This window comes from Oncorhynchus gorbuscha, linkage group LG10 (genome assembly GCF_021184085.1).
Source record: "Oncorhynchus gorbuscha isolate QuinsamMale2020 ecotype Even-year linkage group LG10, OgorEven_v1.0, whole genome shotgun sequence".
In the NCBI taxonomy this organism is placed as follows: Eukaryota; Metazoa; Chordata; class Actinopteri; order Salmoniformes; family Salmonidae; genus Oncorhynchus; species Oncorhynchus gorbuscha.
In genome coordinates, this window is record NC_060182.1 from 72,046,994 (window position 1) to 72,073,980 (window position 26,987).

At 41.4% G+C, this 26,987-nt stretch overlaps 1 protein-coding gene across 2 annotated transcripts; it reads left to right on the forward strand.

Moving 5' to 3' along the window:
• Window positions 1–4,007: 4,007 nt before the first annotated feature.
• On the forward strand, window positions 4,008–26,563 carry LOC124046490. Of its 2 annotated transcripts, XM_046366913.1 has the most exons (9): window positions 4,008–4,769; window positions 5,155–5,268; window positions 5,561–5,591; window positions 14,316–14,402; window positions 15,868–15,994; window positions 20,985–21,124; window positions 22,185–22,348; window positions 22,451–22,577; window positions 23,875–26,563. In XM_046366913.1, exons 1-9 carry the CDS (start codon window positions 4,617–4,619, stop codon window positions 24,078–24,080), a joined length of 1,149 nt encoding a protein of 382 aa, XP_046222869.1. In that variant the 5' UTR covers window positions 4,008–4,616; the 3' UTR covers window positions 24,081–26,563. The 2 variants fall into 2 exon arrangements, with proteins under 2 accessions (XP_046222869.1, XP_046222870.1); XM_046366914.1 differs by lacking the exon at window positions 5,155–5,268 and having other exon boundaries at window positions 4,105–4,769.
• The last annotated feature ends 424 nt before the right edge of the window (window positions 26,564–26,987 follow it).

A 26,987-nucleotide genomic window follows, 5' to 3' on the forward strand; every position in this document is an offset into this window, starting at 1 on the left:
CTCTCTATCTCACATACAGCGGGTGTTACTAATGGCTCAGTGTTTACACTCACTGTCTGTCACACATTACTAAACACATGAGTGTATGTATGGAAAGACGTTTTTACATATTTTCATTGAATTTGTTATATAAATATATATATATATATATATTATTCTATATCAATACTACAATGAACACACCATCGTACACCGCCCTCCCCACCCACACAAAATGTTCATACAGTGCCTTCAGAAAGTACTAATACCGCTTGACTTTCAGTATTCCACATTTTGTTCTGTTACAGTCGGAATTCAAACTTGATGTTTTTTCTCACCCATCTACAGTACAGAAGAACAGCCCACAATGACAAAGTGAAAACATGTTTTTAGATTAAAAATACAAATCAAATACAGAAATATCTCATTTATCTGATTCACACCCCTGAGTCAATACTTTGTAGAAACCCTTTTGGCAGCAATTACAGCTGTGAGTCCACACCTGCATTGTGCAACATTTGCCCATTATTCTTTAAACATTTCTTCAAGCTCTGTCAAATTGGTTGTTGATCATCGCTAGACATCCATTTTCAGGTCTTGCCATAGATTTTCAAGTAGATTTAAGTCAACACCTGTTTTTCAGCATAAGAAGTGAATTGGTTTGCCATTTTTTTTGCAGTATATCTTTTGTGCTGTTCGTTGGGGTTCAAGTCCAGGCTCTGGCTGGCCACTCAAGGACATTCAGAGACTTGTCCCGAAGCCACTCCTGCATTGTCTTGGCTGTGTGCTTAGGGTCATTGTCCTGTTGGAAGGTGAACCTTCGCCCCAGTCTGCAGTCCTGAGAGCTCTGGAGCAGTTTTTCATCAAGGATCTCTCCATACTTTGCTCCTTTCATCTTTCCTTTGATCCTGACTAGTCTCCCAGTCATTGCAGCTGAAAAACATTTCCACAGCATGATGCTGCCACCACTAAGCTTCATTGTAGGGATGGTGCCAGGTTTCCTTCAGACGTAACGCTTGGCATTCAGGCCAAAGAGTTACATTTTGGTTCCATCAGACCAGATAATCTTGTTTTTCATGGTCTGAGAGTGTCAGACCCTGTTTCAATTTGTCAGACCAAATTGAAACAGAACAGGATCCATCTGTACATTAGAGTCCAACCAATCTTTTGCCTTTTGGCAAACTCCAAGTGGGCTGTCATGTGCCTTTTAATAATAAACAATGGCTTCGTATGGCCACTCGACCATAAAGGCCTGATTGGTGAAGTGCAGCAAAGGTGGTTATCCTTCTGGAAGGTTCTCCCATCTCCACAAAGGAACTCTCGAGCTCTGTCAGTGACCATCGGGTTCTTGGCCACCTCTCTGACCAAGGCCATTCTCCCCCGATTGCTCAAGTTTGACCAGACGGCTAGCTCTAGGAAGTGTCTTGGTGGTTCCAAACTTCTTCCATTTTAGAATGATAGAGGCCACCGTGTTCTTGGGGATCTTCAATGCTGCAAAAATATTTTGGTACCCTTCCCCAGATCTGTGCCTCGACACAATCAAGTCTTGGAGCTCTATGGACATTTCCTTCCACCTCATGGCTTGATTTTTGCTCTGCCATGCACTGTCATCGGTGGGACCTTATATAGACAGGTGTGTGTCTTCTTTCCAAATCATGTCCAATCAATTGAATTTATCACATGTGGACTCCAATAAAGTTTTAGAAAAATCTCAAGGATGATCAATTGAAACAGGATGCACCTGTTCAATTTCGAGTCTCATAGCAAAAGGTCTGAATACTTATGTAAATTAGTTATTTCTGTTTTTAATAAACATGCATCCTGTGGTATTGTGTGTAGATTAATGTAGGAATATTAGAATAAGGCTGTGACGTAACAAAATGTGGAAAAAGTCAAGGGGTCTGAATACTTTCCGAATGCACTGTAGGCACCCAGCTAGAACCCTGTGTTCAGTGCATGTGTGGGGTCCGATATGACCTTGAGGCTATTGGCTGCTGATGGTCTCCTCGAAAATGTCCTGGAGAGAGGATGGAAGTTTCAGGCCAAAAATCTTCCCTGCTGTCTTGATCAGTCTCAAGATTTTGGCTTTGAGCTGCACTGTCATGTTACCAAACAATGTAGCAATGCCGTAGCGTAGGATTGATGCATTGATGGATCTATAAAAGAGGAGCATGATCTGGTTAACTCCATAGACCCTGAGGCAACACAGGAAGTGCAAGTGTGTTGGATGCGTGAGCACGCGCTCTCCACATCGGTGCACCAGCACAGCCCACTGTCAATGTGGACACCCAGGTACTTGTAAGAGTTCACCTGCTGATTGTCCTCTCTGTGTACCACAATGGGGCTGTGGTCCCCAAAAGACTTAGGGTCAATGATCATCTCCTCAGTTTTTTTCACATTCAGTTGTAGGGTATGTTCATTATACCGTCGGGTGAATCCTTCAAACTCTGCCTTGTACCCGTTGGTGTCAAAGCCTTTGTTTAAGAGCCCTAAGACATCGGTGTCTTTCGAGAACTTAACCACGTAGTCGTTTGTATACAGCGTGAAGAGGAAAGGGTAATAGAGGACAGGGGAATACCATTACAAGTGTGAATCATTTTGAATAAGATGAGTTTTGTGGTGGCAGCATCATGTTATGGGTACACTTGGTACCAGTTAGGGAGTATGTTATGATCAAAAGAAAAATGAAAGGAGAAAAGGATAGGTAAGAAGTTAGAGGAAAACAAGCCATAGTCTACTGAAAAGCTAACCCTGGATAGTTATATTTTTCAGGGTAACAATTACACAAAATGTAATGCCAAAGACACACCAGAATGGCTATCCAAGAGGTGTTGAGTGTTCATGAAAGGATCTTGTAGTCCCAGTCCTGACCTAAATCTGCTTGTAAATCAGTGACAAGAATTGAATGTTGTTGTCCATCAATGAATCTCAATCAAATTTACTGAGCTTGAGTATTTTTGATAAAAGCAATGGATATGTTGTCATTAAAGTCATGCAAGGCTAGAAGAATATTTTTCAAAATGATTCACAACTTTAATGACTGCCAAAGGTGCTTCCACCACATGTAAGGGGTGCATAACTGGTGCAGGGAAGTCAGACGCAGGAGAGCATAACTAGGTCATAGCCAGAGCAGTTTAATACCAAAACCAACGGCATCAAGAAAATAATAACATGGGTACAAAACCCGACACGCACCAGTCAACATGTGCACAAGCACTTACAAATAACCAATACCACACAAAGACATGGGGGGAACAGAGGGTTAAATACACAACAAGTAATGAGGGAAATAAAAACCAGGTGTGTGGGAAAACAAGACAAAACAAATAGAAAATGAAAAATGGATCGGTGATGGCTAGAAGACCGGTGACGTCGACCGCCGAACACCTCACAAACAAGGAGAGGAACCGACTTCAGCAGAAGTCGTGACACCACATATTAACTCTAGGGTGTGAAGACACGTCATTAACACATTTTCATTTCTTATTTTTGTATTCATTTGTAAAATGTTAATGTTATAATTTTTATTTTACTTTGAAAAAGAGGAGCAAATTGTGTAGATCTATAGGAAATAAATCTAGCCTTGCACGTCTCTTTTTAGATGACATTTTAAGGCAGCAAAATGTGAAGACCGTACAAGGGGTGTGTAGACTAGCGACTGTATGTAGAAGCATGCACATGCAATCCCGCCTTCGTGAAGTGCATTAACATCCCCAAAAATTGTTGATATAACATTTTTTAAATTATTGATATCAAATATGTAATTATTATTATAAAAAAATATATAAATCAACATAAAAATGTTATGAATATATGTTAAAACGTCCATGTGCTTATGCTACTCAGAGAAACATGTAGACATATTGAACTTCTTTCTCAAGCACATTCTCAAGTCCGTGTATGGACATTGCACATTTTCCCAGGCTTCTCATTTATAAACCATAAGTAAAGCATTAAGATATCTTGATTTAATTCCTTCTCCCCAAGACATGTTTTCACACTTGCACAAAATTGCTGTACGAGTGCACTAGACAAATTAGGTCAGTGTATCCTGAAATTATATTAAATTAACAAATCTAATACATTAAGCGTGCACAGTAGTGAATCCTTGCAGAAGCTTAAAGCCCTGCAGTTTGGTTTCATACAGAGTGAGGGAAAGCCAGCCACAGTGCTCAGTCGACAGCTCCGTTTCCTACTTGCTGAGACTGCTCACACACGCTGGCTGGGCTACTGTACGTGAGTAAAACAGTGATTGGTCGTGGGCTCTGCCAGTCAGTGAACAAATCCCCTCTGACTTCCTCTCCTCCTTTCCTGATGCAGCGTGGGAGGAGAGGGAGGGGCGTGGATCTGTCTTCTCTCAGCCATTGAGCCTCTCTCAGCCTGCCTCTGCTTGCTCTTTAGCTCAGCTCGTCACCTGCCCTTGAGTTCCTGTGGATAGATGAGACTGAGTGTAAGCCGTTCTGTAGTCTGGCTCTTCTAAACCCTATCTCTGCTGTATTTTTTTATCTCAGGGCTGTTTTCATTCTTTTTTATCCTCTCTGCTCTGGGGCTGTAGTGGAGTTGGGTGGAGTGGAGCATTTGTCCCTGGCTGGCAGAGCTCCGATGGGAGGCAGCTCTGCCTCTGGCTGGGACTGGGGATGCTGAACGGGGGGAGGGAGGGCCTGTTTCAGCTGGGACAGCAGCTCCAGCAGCAGGGGGAGTACCAGGCCGCCCTACACTGCTTCCTCAGCTCCCTGCTGGGGTTGAGGCATGTGCAGAGCTTTACCTCGCTGCCCAACTGCCTGCATCAGGTGAGCCAACGACCTTGATATCTGGATGATCACTCACTCTCCCACACACATGTATACATGCACATACACGCACAAAAATACAGACACGCATACTGTAGATGCATGTTTGCGCACACAAACGTCCAGGGTCAACAGACAAATGCACACACTTGTGGTGTACATACATATGAGCACACAGACACAAAACACACTCACCACAATACTGATACCATACATACTATACATACTGTAACATACAGTACTGACGCTTTTACTGATTCACAAATGCAGTGTGTGTATGCCTGTTACTCATACTGTACATTACCATATACTATACAGACACAAGTCACACTATACATACCAATACAACCTTCACCAATGTGAAACGTCATGTTGCCACTCACAGCACAGGATCAGCATGTTTCCTGTTGACAGTGCACGGTACACGGTGAAGAGAAGGAGTCTGTCTGTCTGTCTAGCACAAGAACAGACAGAAAAATGTCAAATGGCTCTTTTGAATGTAAGTAATATGCCATAACGCCAAACTTGTAAATATGTCATCTGCTCTGCAAGAATAAGAGTGTTTGAACTGGTCCATGTATCGTGTAGAATACAGTATGTCAGTATGGAATTACCTACAGTTCTGACAGAGAGGAGTTGTCCATTCCTCACCACAATATAGTAGCTGATATGAGAATAGTGGACTGAGAAGGCTCATACATGGTGATCTGAGTAGAATGCAGATAGTAAATTCATTGTGTAGTGTATTCATATCATACAATCCTGATATGTGTTTTCCTCTGTGATTACAGATTGCTGAACTCTTCATCTCCGAAAATAATTGTATCCTTTTTACACACCAACAGAGGCCTTGTGAAACCAAACCCCTAGCCCTTATCTGACCCCCACTTCCAGAGAACTATTAGTACTATCTTTGCATGAAAAGCCTACACCTGTGAGTATAATGGGGAACAGAAGATTGTTTCCATTTTTGGTGGCAGCGGGCATGGTGAATTCCAGCATAAAATGTGATTTGACTGTACAGAGAATGCACTGTAGAAAGAGTGTCCTTGGGCCAGAATATAATCACGGCTTTGTCCCAGAATGCTCAAGATTTTGAATAGGGCTCAAACCCTGTGTCTTTCTCCTAAGAGGATTTGTAAGTGCTTATCTCTCCACAACACAGAGTATGAGAAAACAAATTAACCTGTATTCTGCAGTGGCTGTGTGTCACCACCACCGCCATTATACACTATAGGCCAGTGCAGTATAGTGCTCAGATAAGATGGGTGTAGTGTTGCAGGATCTATAACCTCTTCCCATGGCACTCCTATCTGTTACTGAGACACTGAAACACTTTACACGCCAGGTCAACTTGTCTGCCTCAGCAAGACCCAGCTCTTCACAACCCATCTCCCAAAATAGGTTGATTTATTGGGCTGACTTCATCAATAGAGCTATTCATAGTCTGCTCATGTCCTCAGAACTCATCTAGTTAAGAGGCTCATCGGTCATGGCAGGATTGTCTTTGGACATGAACCAGACACATAGGATCATGAATAATTATGGCAGAATTGTTAACAGTAACATTATATAAACTTTATAGGCAGAGGTCATGGGTTGCGTCTCCATGTGAGCTACTCTGACTACAGCAAGTATATCATTAACACTGTAATGATTCAAAGTAAATATTTTTATTCATTCACAAAGTAATTTGAGTTGTTATTATGGAACTTTATGTGAAACTCAGTATGATCCAGACATTTTTGTATTTTTGTCTACACAGAGAGCAGGCCAGAATAGTTGGATACATGATAGAGTCAGTTAGAGTCCCTGGTCCCTGAAGACAAATTAAAACAGGATAGTCATGTGGCTGGGCAGAGCCAGAGTTGAACAATGCTCTATGGGTTGTACAGTTGAAGTCAGAAGTTTACATACACTAGGTTGGAGTCATTAAAACTCATTTTTCAACCACTCCACAAATTTCTTGTTAACAAACTATAGTTTGGCAAGTCGGTTAGGTCATCTACTTTGTGCATGACACAATAAACTTTTCCAACAATTATTTAGACAGACTATTTCACTTAAAATTCACTGTATCACAATTCCAGTGGGTCAGAAGTTTACATACACTAAGTTAACTGTGCCTTTAAAAAGCTTGGAAAATTCCAGAAAATTATGTCATGGCTTTAGAAGCTTCTGATAGGCTAATTGACATCATTTGAGTCAATTGGAGGTGTACCTGTGGATGTATTTCAAGGCCTACCTTCAAACTCAGTGCCTCTTTGCTTGACATCATGAGAAAATCAAAAGAAATCAGCCAAGACCTCAGAAAAATAATTGTAGACCTCTACAAATCTGGTTCAATCTTGGGAGCAATATCCAAATGCCTGAAGGTACCATGTTCATCTGTACAAACAATAGCACGCAGGTATAAACACCATGGGACCAAGCATCCGTCATACCACTCAGGAAGGAGACGCCTTCTGTCTGCTATAGATGAACGTACTTTGGTGCAAAAAGTGCAAATCAATCCCAGAACAACAGCAAAGGATCTTGCTGGAGGAAACAGGTACAAAAGTATCTATATCCACAGTAAAACGAGTCATATATCGACATAACCTGAAAGGCCGCTCAGCAAGGAAAAAGCCACTGCTCCAAAACCGGCATAAAAAATATAGAATACGGTTTGCAACTGCACATGGGGACAAAGATCATACTTTTTGGAGAAATGTCCTCTGGTCTTATGAAACAAAATATAACTATTTGGCCATAATGACCATCGTTATGTTTGGAGGAAAAAGGGGGAAGCTTGCAAGCTGAAGAATACCATCCCAACCATGAAGTATGGGGTAGCAGCATCATGTTGTGGGGGTGCTTTGCTGGAGGAGGGACTGGTGCACTTCACAAAATAGATGGCATCATGAGGAGGGAGAATTAAGTTAAAGCTTGGTCGCAAATGGGTCCTCCAAATGGACAATGACCCAAGCATACTTCAAAAGTTGAGGCAAAATGGCTTAAGGAAAACAAAGTCCAGGTATTGGAGTGGCCATCACAAAGCCCTGACCTCAATCCTATAGAAAATGTGTGGGCAGAACTGAAAAATCGTGTGTGAGCAAGGAGGCCTACAAACCTGACTCAGTTACACCAGCTCTGTAAGGAGGAATGGGCCAAAATGCACCCAATTTATTGTGGGAAGCTTGTGGAAGGCTACCTGAAATGTTTGACACAAGTTAAACAGTTTAAAGGCAATGCTACCAAATACTATTTGAGTGTATGTAAACTTCTGTCCCACTGGGAATGTGATGAAAGAAATAAAAGCTGAAATAAATCCTTCTCTCTACTATTATTCTGACATTTCACATTCTTAAAATAAAGTGGTGATCCTAACTGACCTAAGACAGGGAATTTTTACTCTGATTCAATGTCAGGATTTGTGAAAACTGAGTTTAAATGTATTTGGCTAAGGTGTATGTAAACTTCTGACTTCAACTGTATTTGGGGAGGTTCTCGGGGGAGTGAGGTAAGGGAAGAGTCAGACTAATCTAGCTGACTGATGGAAACTCATAGATTCACAAGCACAGACTCCATAGCATCAACTCAGCATCAAATGCCAGAATAATAACTCCCTGTTGCTGAAATTCTTCTCAGAGCTGCCAGAATTCAGAAGTGACCTCTGTCCCTCTAGCCAAAATCCATCTTGGCTCCATTTTGTTTATTGACATTTCTTCCATGGAAAGTATACTCATCTGTCAATTCAATTTCACTCTCAAATGATTTTGAAAGATTTGTGGAATCTGTGTGGGTAGCTGGATAGGTAGGATGACTGGCAGTGAAGGTGAACAGGTCACCGGTCAGGTGACAGAGGAATGAATGAGACTGAGGCAGGAATTCCTTTAACCATAAAGTGGTATTTTTACTGGGAAGTGTGGATTCATGGAGGCACAGAATGCCTGGATTAGATGGAGTTAAGGAAGAGAAAGCAACGAGATCGGGCAATGGCGATTTTCCTCCTTTTAATGAGTGGAGATCTGTCTGACATTTCCACCTGACCTAATTAAAGAGCCCCTGGCCCAGATGAGCAAGTGGCCATGAATTAAAGGATTTAAAGAAATTTCAAAGCACATTAATTTCAGATTGCACATTTCACTTTGGGCGGATTTCTGTAACTTGCTTGAGGCATCACGTTGTATTGAATGCTTTTTCATGAAAAAGTAAAGAGATGGATTGAGTGGGTACAGTTAATATGCCAGGAAATACAATGCAGTTCTATCTGTTTGATAATGCATACTGAATGTATTCGTTGTGAACACATCTCCAGACATCAGCGCTGTGTCTGTAATGACCATCAACAGTCATTACATCAGTGGCCCAGTAAACCCTGGAGTTAACCCACAACTGTCTGTCATCAGCCCAATATGTCTACCTCAGCCGGGCTTTTATATACGAGCTATAGGGCTTCATTTTCGGCTGCCATTAAGCGAGCGCAAATCCTAGAGCCAGGATTGGTAATTTACCTGTCTAATATGACCTTGCTTGCACTGAGTTGGTAAGGGTGGCAATATCAGAGGTGTGTCCTTAGATATGTGCACCAAAGTGCCAATTTCAGTATGCGCTGGTGAGGATATTTAAGAGCATCCGAAAGCTGGTTGTAGTGGTAACTTGGTTGGTTATGGCATTGATTTTGACAACGGAAGGGCAGCCTATCCAACCAGGAAGCACAGTGGCCATATGGACATGGAACAAGAGGGATGTGCTTTTCGTGCCCGTAAACCTTGTATTGAGGTACATAAAAAAACGAATGTTTTTGCCCATTTAATTTAATTTGATTAAAAACCAAGCACAGCAAATGAAGGCTGTTTTTTTGTCATGCCCAATGCATTCGCCAAGTAGTTAAGACTATCGATAAAGTGTTTGGCTCATGAGACATTTAGAAATAAATCTTAATCACCAAAGTTTTATTAAAAGATCAAACTTGGCAGTTAAATGTCCATCGTGAAATGAGAGATTAGATAATCTGGTGACACTCCTATTTAGATTTTGTTGTTGTTATTTTCCTGTAACAACTGCTTGTTTTTCATTTCATTTCATTAACAAACTTTGCCTACATGCTTTTGCATTATTCACAACTCACATACAGCACCAGTCAAAAGTTTGGACACACCTGCTCATTCAAGGGTTTTTTTTTATTTTTACTATTTTATACATTGTAGATTAATAGTAAAGACATCAAAACTATCAAAACATCAAAACTATGAAATAACACATATAACCAAAAAAGGGTTAAACAAATCAAAATAGATTTTAGATTCTTCAAAGTAGCTACCCTTTGCCTTGATGACAGCTTTGCACACTCTTAGCATTTGTGAGTAGGTGTGTCCAAACCTTTGACTGGTACTGTAGGTCTACCTGCAGTGGTACCCATGCCTCTTGTCCAGTTACCAAAGATATGGTCCTCCAAACATAGGCTATTAAAAAATGTCAGTCCTATAATGCCATGTCAATGGTAGGCCTATGCTATATCTTGCTTATTGAGAACGTGCCTCACACATACAAAACCATTTGTGGGAGCCTAGTATTTTTTGTTTGATGAGAAGTGTGATGCTTAAAGATATTTCAGCCTATACTCCTTGAAACCAATTTCATCTATGTTGACTGTCAAAACACTGGAGCTGTGTTCGAATACCCATTCTAACATACTGTATACTACATACTTAATGAGTATATACTACATACTTTATACTATTAGTTAATTTGAATATACTTTAAATGAACAGTATTCTTTCAGTTGAGCATACTAGCACTTCACCTGTCTACCGGCAGTTGATGCTGTCGCTATGCAACCTCTTGCTAGCTTGTTAGCATAACAAATTACTATCTAGACATCATACGACTTTGAGTGTGTTCGTAAATTCAATCTGGAGGGCCAGAGCGCGCTCTGGGCAGTCGTCGCTCTCAGAGCGTTCAGAGCGCACACTGGATGGTTTGGCGGAGGTGTAGGGTTGATCCAAGCATTCTGACCTCACAACGGCAGTCAAGCACCCAAGCCAACTGGCTAACGTTGGCTAGCTTGCAAGCTACTTCCAAACGCAATTGAGAAGAACACCTCACTTTGACCATTTTACTCGCCCTAACAGAGCTCGTTAGGCTGTTTTCATGTTATCCAGAGCATTGGTGAGCAGGTTATATTCAATGGTGTTGAGCGTTCATAAATTCAACAGTTATTCTGCGCTCTGGCACAGTCAGATGAGAGTGTTCTGAAATCGGAGTAGATAGCCAGAGCGAATTAACAATGTCCATTGAGAACGCACAACGACTATACCACTTAGCTTTAATAATGACGTGAATAATCAAGTCAATAAACATTGGGTAGTTAGTTAGATAGCATATAGATAATATACTGGCACGTTCGATGTATTATTAACCAACTAACGTTACTTTAGGTAGCTAGCTAACATACCTGTACATACTGCATACTGGTAGCATAATGCTATGTAGCCACCGTGCTTCTACATTACATTACATTACATTTAAGTCATTTAGCAGACGCTCTTATCCAGTACAGCACTTTGAGATGTCAGCTGATATACGAAGGGCTTTATAAATACATTTGATTTGATGATAAGGATAGTGTAGCTAACAAATTGTGGGCCAACGTAACTTATTTGAAAAGTCATTACTTTATTACATTGCTCAACACTTTCTTAACATTTGTCATAATAAGTTAAAATAATGAATTTGTATCCGCTCTCGTCGGACTTCGGCTGCATATTTCCGCCATTTACTTCAAATCTGAAAATGTTGGGAAGTCACGCTCATTTTCAGAAGAATTGCATTATGGGCCTTGTATACATCATACACTACCGTTCAAAAGTTTGGGGTCACATAGAAATGTCCTTGTATTTGAAAGAAAAGCATTTTTTTTGTCCATTAAAATAGCATCAAATTGATCAAAAATACAGTGTGGACATTGTTAATGTTGTAAATGACTATTGTACCTGGAAACTGCAGATTATTTAGGCATACAGAGGCCCATTATCAGCAGCCATCTCTCCTGTGTTCCAATGGCACGTTAGCTAATCCAAGGCAAACTGTTGGATTAGTTAGCTAATCCAGTTGAAAACTGTGGGAGATGTGTACAGGATAAAAGGGATCTTGAAGAAGGAAGGCTATCACTCCATTTTGTAACGCCATGTTATACCCTGTGGACAGCACTTATTTGGAGCCAATTTCCTCCTACAACAGGACAATGACCCAAAGCACAGCTCCAAACTATGCAATAACTATTTAGAGAAGAAGCAGTCAGCTGGTATTCTGTCTATAATGGAGTGGCCAGCACAGTCACCGGATCTCAACCCTATTAGTCTGTTGTGGGAGCAGCTTCACCATATGGTACATAAGAAGTGCCCATCAAGCCAATCCAACTTGTGGGAGGTGCTTCAGGAAGCATGGGGTGAAATCTCTTCAGATTACCTCAACAAATTGACAACTAGAATGCCAAAGGTCTGCAAGGCTGTAATTACTGCAAATGGAGGATTCTTTGACGAAAGCAAAGCTTGAAGGACACAATTATTATTTCAATTAAAAATCATTATTTATAACCTTGTCAACGTCTTGACTATATATCCTATTAATTTTCCAATCGTTTCATGTAATGTTTTAATGGAAAACAAGGACATTTCTAAGTGAACCCAAACTTTTGAACGGTAGTGTATTTTGGAGAATTTAGTATGATATCTGGGAACTTTTGGCATACTAACAATATCTATACTATGACCAATAAACATCATACATACTCAATTTATGTCCTAAATAGTACCGTTAGTGCAGTTAGTATGAGTATTCAAACACAGCTTTGTTGTTTTTTTACTGTTGTATTAGTCATGACTGTAGCCTATGACATTTCATAAACCGTAGTATCAATCCACAATGGACTAGGATGAGTATATTCTGGAGTTGATGACAATGCAAAGACAGAACTTGAAACTACGGCATGCAGTATTAAGCCACGAAACGAGCGGCAAAATGCATCATACCAATTGTATTTCAATATTTTGAAAGTTGTATATCTTAAACTTGATTATTGACATAATGAAACAAATACCAAAATATATATTTTGTTGCGTGGAGTTTTTAAACAACTTCAATTCAAACATTATGGGTTCAAATACACATATACACCGAGTATACAAAACATTAGGAACTTTCCATGACAGACTGACCAGCTGAATCCAGGTGAAACCTATGATCCCTTATTGATGTCACTTGTTAAGTCCACTTCAATCAGTCTAGAGACGAAGGGGAGGAGATCACGTTGCAAAGCACCATACTGTGACACATTTTAGAAATATTCAAATAAGGCTTTAGACATTTATAACTCAAAGGAAGTAAACTGAAAGAGAAATGTACTCTTCTGGAGTTGACTGTTTATTCAAAACAACACGAAAAGTCTAAAATGGCAATTGGAGTTACATTTAAGAAACTCTCTGAGTTGGATTTTTACTCCATTTAGTGAAGTTTTAACCCCAAAAATATCAACACCATGACCAGAGTAGGTTTAACACAAAATGGGGGTGGGACCATATAAACTCCATTACATGTGACTCCATACGAGTTTAATTAACTCTTGCGATTTTACTGTGTAGTTATAAAAGTTAGCCTCTTTCCTTTCACATGGACAGTTATGATCGGGATTTAAAGGCTACTGTCTTCATAGGCTACCATTTTGTTATGTTTTCGAAAGAGCAGGCTTACATGTGCCCTTAAAACTGGGCTCAAGGGAGTGGTGCAGGCAGAGGACTCTTTCTTAGTGACACCATGAGTGAGACCAGCTGCTGTGTTTTTCAGATCCAGGTCAAATCATTGGTTTGTTTTTTTAGCTCTGACAGAGGTAGAAAGCTGTTACAAACATTCTGGTGGCCTGTATTCACTGTATACGACACATACTTTAATAAAAGCTTTAATTTGTATCTGTGCTACTTTAACAGAAGTCAATAGGTCACACACAACAATTCAGAAATAAAACCAAGCAAAGGCTGGTCTCACGTGCAACAGAGAGCTCCTACTTTTAAGTAGGCCGTTTATGTCTGGTTTTATTTTAGGCACATTTTCCTTGCCAATTGTAAATGGTATTGACTTACAAATGGATGCATTTATTTCAGTATGCAGAATGCCTTTGACAAAGTGAACAAACTCGGCTCCTGAGTCTATATTTAGGGAAAACACATATTTAGTGTGTTATTATGGAATCAGAGACAAGAGACTGTCCAGATTATTATAGTTCAGGCCTTCACAGAGAATCTTGGAATCTATGATTACAGTCTCTTGCCTGTTTAGAATGTTGGAATCTATGATTACAGTTGCTTGTCTGTTTAGAATGTTGGAATCTATGATTACAGTTGCTTGTCTGTTTAGAATATTGGTGATGAGCTTGTTACTTGCTGAGGTCACGTTCAGGAGCCATTAAAAACAACAACACATTGTAGTTGAGCCTGGCGACAGCACTGTTTCTGACTTCAACAACTGACTTAATCCCTGAGACAACTGATCCTTCACCTATATAAACAGACGGCAAGGCCCTGCAGTTCATTCAGGCTGAGAAGATGTTCTATGAGGTTGCTCTGATCGAGCTCACTGCTGTTCAGGGGAGCACAGGCAAGTACATCTAGATCTATACCATGGGAGCATTAAGAGGGTATTATCACTCTAACTTGGTGATTAGGGAGTGTCGTAATGGTACCCAAGGAAATGCATTTGCCAGAAGCCAACTTTGCGGTATACAGTATGACATACAGTGTGTGATACGAATCTGAATTGATACCAGTCAGCAATGTGTGATTCTGTACAATAGAGAAACAAACCTCCACCAGAGAGCCTGGTGTATTCCTTACAGCCCAACAAGCACCATGTGATTCATTTAACCTCGGTCCATCTTTATTTGCTGTTAACATAGCATAGCTCTGAGACAGTGTTCACCTAAAGTGTCCTGTCATTGGTCACCTGCTGCCTCTCCTCTGCAGACGTCTGCATTCATCTCTGTCTTTTTGTCTGTCTCTCTGTCTGTCGGGAGGCTACTCTCTGTCTCTCTTTCTCTTTCTGTCTGACAGGAGGCTGCTCTTAGTTTGTCTGCCTAGAGGCTGTTCTCTGTCTGCCGGGAGGCTGCTATCTGTCTGTGTGCCCGGGAGGCTGCTGTCTGTCTGCCGGGAGGCTGCTCTCTGTCTGTGTGCCGCGAGGCTGCTCTCTGTCTGTCTGCTGGGAGGCTGCTGTCTGTCTGTCTGTCTGCTGGGAGGCTGCTGTCTGTCTGCCGGGAGGCTGCTGATGCTGCAGCAGCTCAGTGTTGCGTGGGCCGGAGGTAGCAGGAGTTATGAGACAGACAGGGAAGACTAATAGCCATGCTAGGCATTATCTCATAAAGAGTTGTGTGGCGCCATGGAATACTGAGGCCCCTGATTCAGCAGTGTGCCTGCTCTCTGCTTCTGGCATCACAATCACTCCACCAACCTTCTGTCTCTCTCTCTCCCTTCAATCTCCTGTTCAAACCTTTACCCATTTCCACATTCTCTCATTCTCTGTCAAAGATATTGGACCTACCCTATTTCCTATTCTTTCTTTTACCTCATCCTGTTCAAAGTTTCCGTCTGCTTATTGCCATTTCTGAACCACTTTGCTTTTCCTTTTACCTCTCTGTAACATTAGGCTGTAAACGTTTCTATGTAGGCTAATCTCCACTTCCAACAGGGTCAGGTCAGTTGTGTATTTGCCTGTGTAAGCTGGTAGCTGTGTCACTGCTCTTGTGGGCGTGGTGAGTGTTTTGTTTTGACTCACAGTATCTTCTCCCTGCCCTCTTACCTCTGCTCCTCTGCTCACTATCCTGTTGGCTCCACTGTACCCTGCTGTTCAAACTCCATTCTCATCTCCACACTGCCAGCCCTGCCAGAGACCACGTCGCCAGCCTTTTGGATTCTGTTTACTTGCTGTGGAGAGAGGCAGAGACAGAGCGAGAGGGAGTTAGGGGGATAGAAAGAGAGAGAGGGATAGAGCGTGAGAAAGAGAAGGATAGAGACAGACATTAGCGGGCAGCTGACTGCGTCTGATTACATGACCTGTGTGTGTGTAACAGGCCCCCAGGAGGAGGCTTTGCTGGGCTCGGCGGGGACAGGATGGGCGTCCTCAGAGGAGCTATCGGATCAGGCCTCCCAGGCACAGCACCTGGAGCAGCTAGCCCAGCTCTGCATCGTGAGTAAAAGGTACGCAGAGATGAATAACGTGAAAGGCTGTTTCCACTGTGTGTTACAATACTGTATGTAATTAAAAATAGGCTAATTTATTAAGTGTTCTGTGTGTCTAAAGGCTCTCTGGGCCCAGTGGACAAGTAGAACACAAAATGTCCTCACTTGCAATAAGGACAGTGTTGCTTAGTACTGTTGGTTTTCCTCTCATTAAAAAAGATGTGTAGCTGTTTCTGTTCTGCTGACCTTTCTGTACTTTTGTTGGTCTATACTGGGTTTCAAGTAAGGACGGGATGAACCAGTAGAGAATTATCTTGTTAAAATGCCTGTTATACACTGAGTGTACAAAACATTAGGAACTGCATTTTTTATATTGATAATTCCATTTAATATAATTGTTTTTATTTTTTATATCGCTAATTACATTTTAAATATCAATAATGTAATTGTGTATATGAATAATTGTCGAATTCTGCATATATTAGTATACACCAGTGGTGAAAAAGTACCCAATTGATATACCTGAGTAAAAGTAAAGATACCTTAATAGAAAATGACTTAAGTAACCCAGTAAAATAATACTTGAGTAAAAGTCTAAAAGTATTTGGTTTTAAATATACTTAAGTATCAAAAGTAAGAGTAAAAGTATGAATAATAAAATAAATCTTATATTAAGCGAACTATTTTCTTGTTTTTTAAATTTACGGATAGCCAGGGGCACACGCCAACACTCAGATATCATTTAAAAACTAAGCATTTGTGTTTAGTGAGACCATAGGCAATACGGATGACCAGGGATGTTTTCTTGATAATTGTGTGAATTGGACCCTTTCTGTCCTGCTATGCATTCAAAACGTAACGAGCACATTTGGGTTTCAGGGAAAACATATGGAGTAAAAAGTACATTATTTTCTTTAGGAATGTAGTGAACTCAAAGTAAAAGTTGTCAAAAATACAAAAAGTAAAGTGAAGTACAGATACCCCAAAAAACTACTTAAGTAGTACTTTCAAGTATTTATGATTAAGTACTTTACACCACTGGTATAAACTGAGTGTACAAAACATTAACAACACCTGCTCTTTCCATCACATACACTGACCAGGTGAATCCGGGTGAAAGCTATAATCCCTTATTGATGTCATCTATTAAATCCACTTAATCAAAGTCGAATGAGTGGGATGAGACAGGTTCAAGAAGGATTGTTAAGCCCTGAGACATGGATTGTATGTGTGTGCCATTCAGAGGGTGATTTAAGTGCTTTTCAACAGGGTATGGTAATAGGTGCCAGGTGCACCAGTTTGAGTCTGTCAAGAATGGTTGCTGCTGGGATGTTCACGCTCAACCGTTTACTGTGTGTCCGCGTTCCAAAGGAAAATTAGCCAACTTGACACAACTGTGGGAAGCTTTGGAGTCAATATGGGCCAGCATCCCTGTGGAGCGCTTTGGACACCTTGCAGTGTCCATGCCCCGACGAATTGAGGCTGTTCTGAGGGCAAAAGAGGGTGCAACTCAATATTAGGAAGGCGCTTCTAATGTTTTGTCCACTCAGTATAGATGGTATAATATACAGTATTGACCAGGGGTATTCAACTATTACTAGGTCAGGAACCTGCTGGTTTCCTGTTATACCTGATAATTGCACCCACCTGGTGTCCCAGGTCTAAATCAGTCCCTCATTAGAGGGGAACAATGAAAACATGCAGTTGGAACAATAAATAAATGCAGTGGAACTGGCTTCAGGGTCCAGAGTTGAGTTTGAGGGGTATAGAGGCAAAAAAAAGGCTGTACTTATATTTATGCTGTGTATTTTGATACTCAGTCTAGCTCTTTTTACTTTGCAAAGGCTGTATATGAGAGTACAATATATTTAAAAGGTGATTAACAGTGATATTACTGTCTCACAGAGACATTGTTTGCATTGTTTAAATAGAACATTTCTGAACTGTCTATGTGGTGGAACAGTCTCCAAAATGGTTAGCTTTTCTTTTCTTATTTCTAACAGAAATGTACCGTATTTAAACCGTAGATTGTCTCACATCTTCAGTTGATTGAACTCAGGAACACATTGGCCCCCCCCCTGATTGTTAGTGAAAGACGGATTATATCTTTATAGTGCTTTGAACATATGTCATCAGGATGGATATTCCCTCATCCAATAAACAAGGAAGGAATAAGTGTTTGCATCCGTGGTCCCCATGCAAAAACCACCTGGTTGATTTCACTTGAGGAGTTGGAGAAAAGGGCCACCATCTCTAATGTTACCAGAACACAGGGATCTGGTCCTTGATGCAGGGGTACTCTGTTAGGCCACAAAGACACCATCTCTAATGTTACCACAACACAGGGATCTGGTCCTTGATGCAGGGGTACTCTGTTAGGCCACAAAGACACCATCTCTAATGTTACCACAACACAGGGATCTGGTCCTTGATGCAGGGGTACTCTGTTAGGCCACAAAGACACCATCTCTAATGTTACCACAACACAGGGATCTGGTCCTTGATGCAGGGGTACTCTGTTAGGCCACAAAGACACCATCTCTAATGTTACCAGAACACAGGGATCTGGTCCTTGATGCAGGGGTACTCTGTTAGGCCACAAAGACACCATCTCTAATGTTACCACAACACAGGGATCTGGTCCTTGATGCAGGGGTACTCTGTTAGGCCACAAAGACACCATCTCTAATGTTACCAGAACACAGGGATCTGGTCCTTGATGCAGGGGTACTCTGTTAGGCCACAAAGAAACCATCTCTAATGTTACCAGAACACAGGGATCTGGTCCTTGATGCAGGGGTACTCTGTTAGGACACAAAGAAACCATCTCTAATGTTACCAGAACACAGGGATCTGGTCCTTGATGCAGGGGTACTCTGTTAGGACACAAAGAAACCATCTCTAATGTTACCAGAACACAGGGATCTGGTCCTTGATGCAGGGGTACTCTGTTAGGTCACAAAGACACCATCTCTAATGTTACCAGAACACAGGGATCTGGTCCTTGATGCAGGGGTACTCTGTTAGGCCACAAAGAAACCATCTCTAATGTTACCAGAACACAGGGATCTGGTCCTTGATGCAGGGATACTCTGTTAGGCCACAAAGACACCATCTCTAATGTTACCACAACACAGGGATCTGGTCCTTGATGCAGGGGTACTCTGTTAGGTCACAAAGACACCATCTCTAATGTTACCAGAACACAGGGATCTGGTCCTTGATGCAGGGGTACTCTGTTAGGCCACAAAGACAGTAACATCAACATTTATTTGTCCATGTTGTCATTGGTTGGAAGATTAAAGCATTAAGCCTGATTGTCTTGAGAGGGTGGAAGGGGGGAACAGGTGCATAGGGAGAGGGGTGTGATGGTTGGATAAGGGGAGGAAGCTGGTTCATCTTGAATGAGATTGTAGAGATTGTTTATGGCTGTACCCAGGGTCTTGGGTTTCTGGGCAAACAATGACAAGCACTAGTTGGTTTCTGCTGTTTGACCTCATTCTTGTACAATACTTTTGGTTTTGGGTCTCCAGCACAATGGTCTCATAGACTAGATGTAACATAGTACATGTAAATTTAAATATATGTTTTGATTGGTATGGTTACATAAGACAGATGGTTACTGAAGGCAAAAACTAAAGTGGGTGGATTGGTCGGCGTATAACCCAAAGGTTGCGAGTTCGAATCTCATCAGGGACAATTTTAGCATTTGAGCTAATTAGTAACGGTCTTAGTACTTACTACTTTTTAGCTACGTTGCAAGTACTTGTTACTTAATGTAGCCAATGTGAAATGGCTAGCTAGTTAGCGGTGGTGCGCCAGGGTCCCTGGTTCGAGCCCGGGTATGGGCGAGGGGACAGACTAAAGTTATACTGTTACATTAACACTTTACCCTATTAGCTAACCCTACCCGTAAACCTAAACTTAACCCTTTAACCTAAATCCTAAACTTAACCCTAACTTCAACCCTAACCCCTAACCCTAACCCCTAGACTAGCTAACTTCAGCCACCTAGCTAGAATTTGTGATCTAATAAGAGATAACTGGAAGAGATGGACAGGAACTTATTTTGGACTAATATAACAGGCTGTTGTAGTTGCCAGCCCCCATCTTCTCTTGTGGTGCTTCCTGAATCTTTCAACGCTGTGGCAGGAAGTCCTTCGGCCGTTGAAGGGCTTCTCTGTACTTTGGCGATAGGATGTCCTCAAAGGACATTCTAAACAGTGCAAAAGGACACCTGGCCATTACTAATTGAAGGGAATAATGGTTGTGGAACAGCGATCCTGAAATCTGCCACACTAAACGGGACTTGCTCTCATCTATGGCCAATCATGAGGGTGATGAATGACCTTGCGTGGTGTTACCCACGGGCAGATACAGATACAGAGAGCGCAGCAGAGTTGGAATCTGTAATGCCATGCTATGCCCACCTAACTCTGTTCCAGAGGGGGATAGCCATGGAAGGGTGCAGAGTAAACCAACCTGTGGGGGCCATGGCATTTGTAATTCACACTGGAACCAGGAGGAGGGCAGCAGCTTGGCAGTTGGCAGGCCCTGGACGTTTCCACTGGCTTCATAAGGTTGGGTCTCTGGCCCTGAGCCCACAGCCCTATCGGCCCAGCCTCGTTGCTCCAAATCTAATCACAGCTCAGCCCACGTGTGTTTGTATTTGTCATGCTGCTCTGCTTCAAACACCGACATCGATCCTCACACCTGACAATGCAGCACGTCCCACTAAGCTTGATTAAGGTCAGCCATTGTTGTGCTCCCTGAAAGGACTTATTTATGGGATTAAATTAACCAAGGGTGCCAGACAATATATATTTCAGCCCGAATCCAAGCCCAGGTTGATTCTTTGGAATGACATGAACTGCTTTTTATAGTTCAAATGTTATGAGCATACTGATACAAAAAGAATCTACTGATACTACTGATACAAACTACTACTGATACAAAAACAATCCATAAAATGTTACTTAACTATGTGTACCTGTCCTTTGTCTTTCAGACCTCATCTTGCTTTAGAGTACAGTGGGAAAGCCACTAAGATCCATCAGAGGGCCTTTGGCAACGACCACCCCATCACAGACAGGAGTCTGGAGCTGCTGGCCACCGTCTACGCAGAGATCGGCAAGACAGAATACTCAGGTAAAAGCCATAGACATGCTGAGTAAAGACATAAAAGCCATAGACTTATTGAAATGGTCATGAGTGTGACAGCATGTACTGTACTGTCATGTCAGTATGACAGACAAGCCTTCCTTACAGCACGCAGGCAGACGAAGAGTTTTATATTTGATAGTTTGTGGTTAAAAATGCACACTGTACACTGAGAGGTGATGTAGTGTTAACACAAAGCACTCTCCAGTGGCATGACAAACCCAAGAACAACCACCTTGCCTCAGCTCACACACCGCACTGTAAGTGGCATAGTATTCAAATTAACCTTCGTACTCTACGATGTCAGCTCAAGGAAATGTTAACTTAAATAACATACTCACTGTGCTGTTGGACATCAAAGTGGTTTTATATAGAGCTGAACATAAAATACTTTGACAGTTTGAGGCCACTGTAATGTTGTGCTCATGCTTCGCTTGCATGAAGAGGAAGATGCATTTTCTATTATTTCCCAAAATTGACATTTTTAGGGAAGAGAGGTCTGCATTGGGTAAAATGTGCCCTAGATGTTAAGATCAACTGTTGAGTCAGCTTTCACAGACTCGTAGGCTCTGTAAAGCAGGTTATTTAGAACCTGGGTTGCTAAGACAACAGTTCACATTGTACGTTGTCATTAATTCCGATTGACCTTCTTGGCCATATCCTAGGTAAAATAGATTTGTAAATAAATACAGAGAACAGCTGAAGCAAGAACACAGTTTGTCTTTGCAATGTAATTCAAATCGCTGTCATGGAATTGTCATTATGGGTGTGTGCTGCACGCCTCCTATAAATTCATTTATTGATAGCTGGGCCGTCTACATGTTGCTTATTCATTCTATTGCACAGCTATCATAACACGTTGCTAGTGTATTGCTCTGTAACTGTGTACATGGCCATGATGGAGTCAACACAGAAATGTTTGTTTTGTATTTTGAACTTTCATCGTCAGCTCTATCTACCCAGTATTTGTCTGCATGTTTACTTGTACCTTGACTCCAAGTTCCATTGACAGTTGGAGACTAACGTTGACTCATGGTTAACTCCTTAGACTCCCTGGACCAGTGTGTGACAGTGCTGTCCAAGAGGTTTGCTGCTGCCGAGTCCTTCAGAGACAAACTCAACAACGGTCTTCCCCATTCCCATCGGGAGAAACACTCCGAGGTCTGGCACAGGAAAGACCCCAGTCCACAGGATGACACACCCAAACCGAAGGTGACACTCTTTTGTTAAGAATACCTTTTTCCCCCAGTCAATGTACTTAAAACTGGTGTCCATTGTGTCCTCACTTCTAATGATATCTCACCCTCTCCTCAGGTCAACAACGGTAAAATCCCTACGTCCATACTGAAACGGTCTGGCTCAGGATCAGACTCGGAGCCCAGCCACAGATGGAAAGGCGAGCGACGGGTCCGGTTCCGGGAGCCTGAGACCACTGTGCATGGTGAGAGAGACACAGCAGGATAAGAGATCAAATACCAAACATAGGGAGGCCATGAGGACGAGGCCTGTCCTAGCTTTGAAAGGGCCCATTCAGTGCATGTAACGAGCCGAGGGGAGATAAAGCATGTGTGTCAGACTATAGCTGATGGAGAGGGTTACCTTCTGGTGCATTCTCACCTCTACCCAATCACTCTGACTTCTTTACTGCACTCGGAGGCCCTGGTCTGCAGAAACAAGAAACACATTTATCATTGGACTGACTCAGCTCTATTCCACTGGGTTTGGGGAGTTAAACACTCACTATATCAAAAATGTATGAAGCAATTCTTAGTAATACATTGGTGAGATATACTGCTAAATCTACTGTTCTCCTCATTCTCTATGGGGCAAGGTACCCCACAAAGGGGTCTGCATTGTTATGGCGTAGCTGTAAAAGAAAATGAACAAGATACAGTAAAATCCTGTGATTAGATCGTAAAACACTGTCCCTTGAGGATACTGTAGTATTTAATGCAATGCTGAATTTAGAAAAAGAACAATCATGTTCAAGTGATTTACACTTCATGATGAATTATGCATGCAAATGAGTTAGCATACAATCTGTGACACAGAGATAGCTAATTACGTGCAGCCATCCATTGTAGCTGTATGCCACCAGGCATGTGTGTACTGTGGCTGCAGCTAGATGTCTAGGTGCAATGTGAAGCTGTTATTTACTTGTTTATTATCTAGCGGTTTCGCAGACGTTCCATACTATGACTGTTTAGTTGGTAAGTCTGTCTGAGAGTGGTCCCGATTATTAACTTACTAAGAGCATGAAGCAAGTGTCACCCTTACTGACTGATCATTACTGACTTGTTATAGTAAACCCGTTTATGGAATACTGTTGTGTGGTGATTCATGTCAAAATATGCCATCATAGACATTTTAATATTGTACTGTGATGCATGGGTTTTCCTCCCTCCAGTGAGTTCGTTTTGCATGGCCCGTTTGCAGATTAAGTGAAATCTTCACCCACCGGGGCACCGGGCCATGCAAAATGAACTGGCCCATTTGTTTCCACTGTTGATATTGCATATTCCAGTCCAGTATCTGGTGTATGGAACATTTTATACAGTTAACAAAGAGCCATAACCAAAAACACAAAAAAAGCAGGCCTCTAGCTACAATGGGTGGAGAAAATTCATTTTGGAATCAGGAAGATGCCATGCCCCTCACACCTGAGCGGGCGGACTGGATGAGCCATTGCAATTCAAAAATCATTCAACAGTTTGTTGTTGGTCTCTTTTGGTTCACAGCCTATGACACGTCACCGCCACGCCCCCACCTGGCCCTGTTCACCTGCTTGTTCCTGCTGATGTCACTGCTGGGCGTGGTCATGTACAGCACGGACCGCCGGCGCCCACAGCGTGTGTGTGAGGAGCTGGAGGCCTCGCTGGCTGTCTATCTGATACACATGAAACAGCTGCTGTGGGGCTGCTGGATCTGGCTAACCATGCAGTGACTGGGAGCCACCGAAGGGGGAGACGTGGAGCAGTGAATTCACTCTCTTCCTCACTACATGTCCCTTAAGGTGTCCTTACCCAGCTTGGTCCACGAGCACACCTCAGTCATACATACTGACTATCTAGCTATGGTGTTGAGATGTGCACCCCTACTGCTACGCTCACACCCATATATGGATAAATGTGTAATCTCAGAGATACAGTACGTATCCTCCACGCCTGTACACTGGTGGTGGGTATGCAGCCATGTTTGTTTTATCGATAAGACGTTTTGCACATCAGCAATGTTGACGCTCACTGATTATGCTCACTTAATTGCTACAATCATTTACATTTTCCATTCTTGACAAAATCTATTGTATGTGAGTAAATGTTTAATGGATTGCAAAATCAATTGTATTTATTTTATTACAGTACGTAATTTTGTGTACTTAAAAGATTACTACAGATATGAATGTCTATATACCGTATAGTAAGGATTATCACAATATTACGCCTTGTTATTGCACATAATTTAATGTAGAAAATGTGAAAACTGCTTTAAATTGGCAAAAAAATAACACCCTTACTGTCTAAAATAAGGATTATGGATTGAGTCAAGCACAATGTGAACACCTTTTAAAAAGGATTTCTGAAACAGACACAGGACTGCTTCAATTCACAGTGCCAGGTTGATCTAGCAAATTGATTGACAAAGCCATCTTTCTTTTACAGCATAAGAACTGTAGTCTGACCATTTTTAGGTCAGATAAATGTTGTGATCCCAGTTGGACAAAGATGACAACTTCAGCACAATAATATGAACGCTCTCTTTCCTGGGAATGTACTCAAATTCAATGAGTGATTATGACAGTGTACCTCTTGGTAAATGCTCAAATGCCACAAGTAATATCCTCTATCCTCTAAATGTTATTTATTTCTTATATACTGCATATCTGCATCTACTCAAATATCCAATACTTATGTTTGCTTTACACATTTTGAAAGGGCTTTTGTTGCATTTCTATTTTTTGATTGATCCGATATTCAGGTTTTAATCTTCATGTCAAATGCTTTAAAAGCTGTGGATTATTTGGGGATTGAAACATACTTTAAATTAGGTCAAATGTTTATGATGCAAAGTAAATAAAAGGTATGTACATTAACTGTACGGTCCAATGATCTAGGGTAAGATGCAGCAACATTGTGACACTAATTGAAGCATCACTGTGGGACCTTCATTAACTGGCACCATTCAAATATAGAGCATTTAGAAATTGAGTCTCTTCTTTACAGGTGTTGAGCTTTAAAGGGCAATGTGATGCTTATCAAATACATGTCAATCTGAGCAATAAAACACAAGACATTGTTTCCAATAATACATATTCTTTATACAGCTTTCAGGGAACACAACTATAGGAAAGAGTCAGTGTTGGAAGAAATCTGAGCAATACGATGCAACCAATGTCTGAATGGAAGAGACACTGAGACGGAAGGTTTTCTCTGCACTCTCAAGCGGAACTACTGTCATTAGCAGCACAAATACCTAGCAAGTAAACATGGCCTGTATCTGCACATTTTGGTTAGTAGCTGCATTTCACTGCTGACAATCTGTATGTGGTCACTTTGAAAGAAGTGCCTTTTAGAAGGATTTCTTAGTTTCTATCTTTTTTATTTAATTGAATAATTTTAAATAAAACTGTCATTGCATACCAAAGTCAGTGAGGATGGTGACTAGCTTTTAAAAGTCTAACATGCTTTTGAATTTGTGTGTGTGTGTGTGTTCGCGTGTGTGCGTTGGCATGAGAGCGAGAGCATGCATGTGTGCAATAAAATGATGATCCATCTTTCCACGCCGCAGGCTACATTTCCTCACGCACAACAACACAGAACTAGCCTTGGATAATGTGTCATCCCGTCTATGTTACAGGCTACTCACTCACTGTCAAAACTTCTTTTTTTTTGCGTCAAGATTGTGTTAAATAACAAAGGAGGGGCCAGCCAGAGCTTTTATGATTATCAGGATGAACAGATTGACTGATTTTAGCTACTTCTGTGATTTTCAGGCATTTCATCCTGAGATCTGTTCCAGTCAGTTTAAGTTCATTGACAAAGTTCTTACAAAGTACACTTTTCATTTTTTTTTTAAATACTGTTTGATAATTGTAGATACTGCATAATGGACAGAAAATCATATGTCATACTCTGTTGCTGCATGCATGCAAAGAATTCACACATTACTGAAAGCCTATCATGAATGTATTCGACTGTTACAAAATAATATATTGCCCAACACAAAAAAATGTCAGCCTGCTCACACTGTCTATATTCACACAGTACATGCAAAAAAAATGAAAACAAAGAAAATATGATCCATTTGAACCATTCATTAACCACCTTTTGTGAGTCACCATCTATGTGCAGCTAAATGGAAATCACGGTAAAAACGAGTCTCAATGCACCATTTCTATCCTCATTAAATGACCTTGATTTTCTGAGCTCATTTACGCTCCAGTGTGTGCCTTGAAGGGGAAGACATGTCAGCAGTAACTCATTATCAAATACAAATATAGCAAGTGGACAAATGGATTGAATCAGCTCCACAATACAGCCGGAATCTCTTTACCCTACAGCGCTTTACAGTCATGAGCAGCGTTTTCAAGGGGAAAATCAGGAAACATATGAGGAGGAGTATGTCAAGACATTATTATGCACTCTAAAAACATTTAATGGATTTCACTTGATTGAAAATTGCACTGAGTGTACAAAACATTAAGAACACCTGCTCTTACCAGGTGAATCCAGGTGAAAGCTATGATCCCTTATTGATTGATGTCACCTGTTAAATCCACTTCAATCAGTGTAGATGCAGGGGGGGATATAGGTTAAAAAAGTGTGTGTTTGTGTTTGTGTGCCATTCAGAGGGA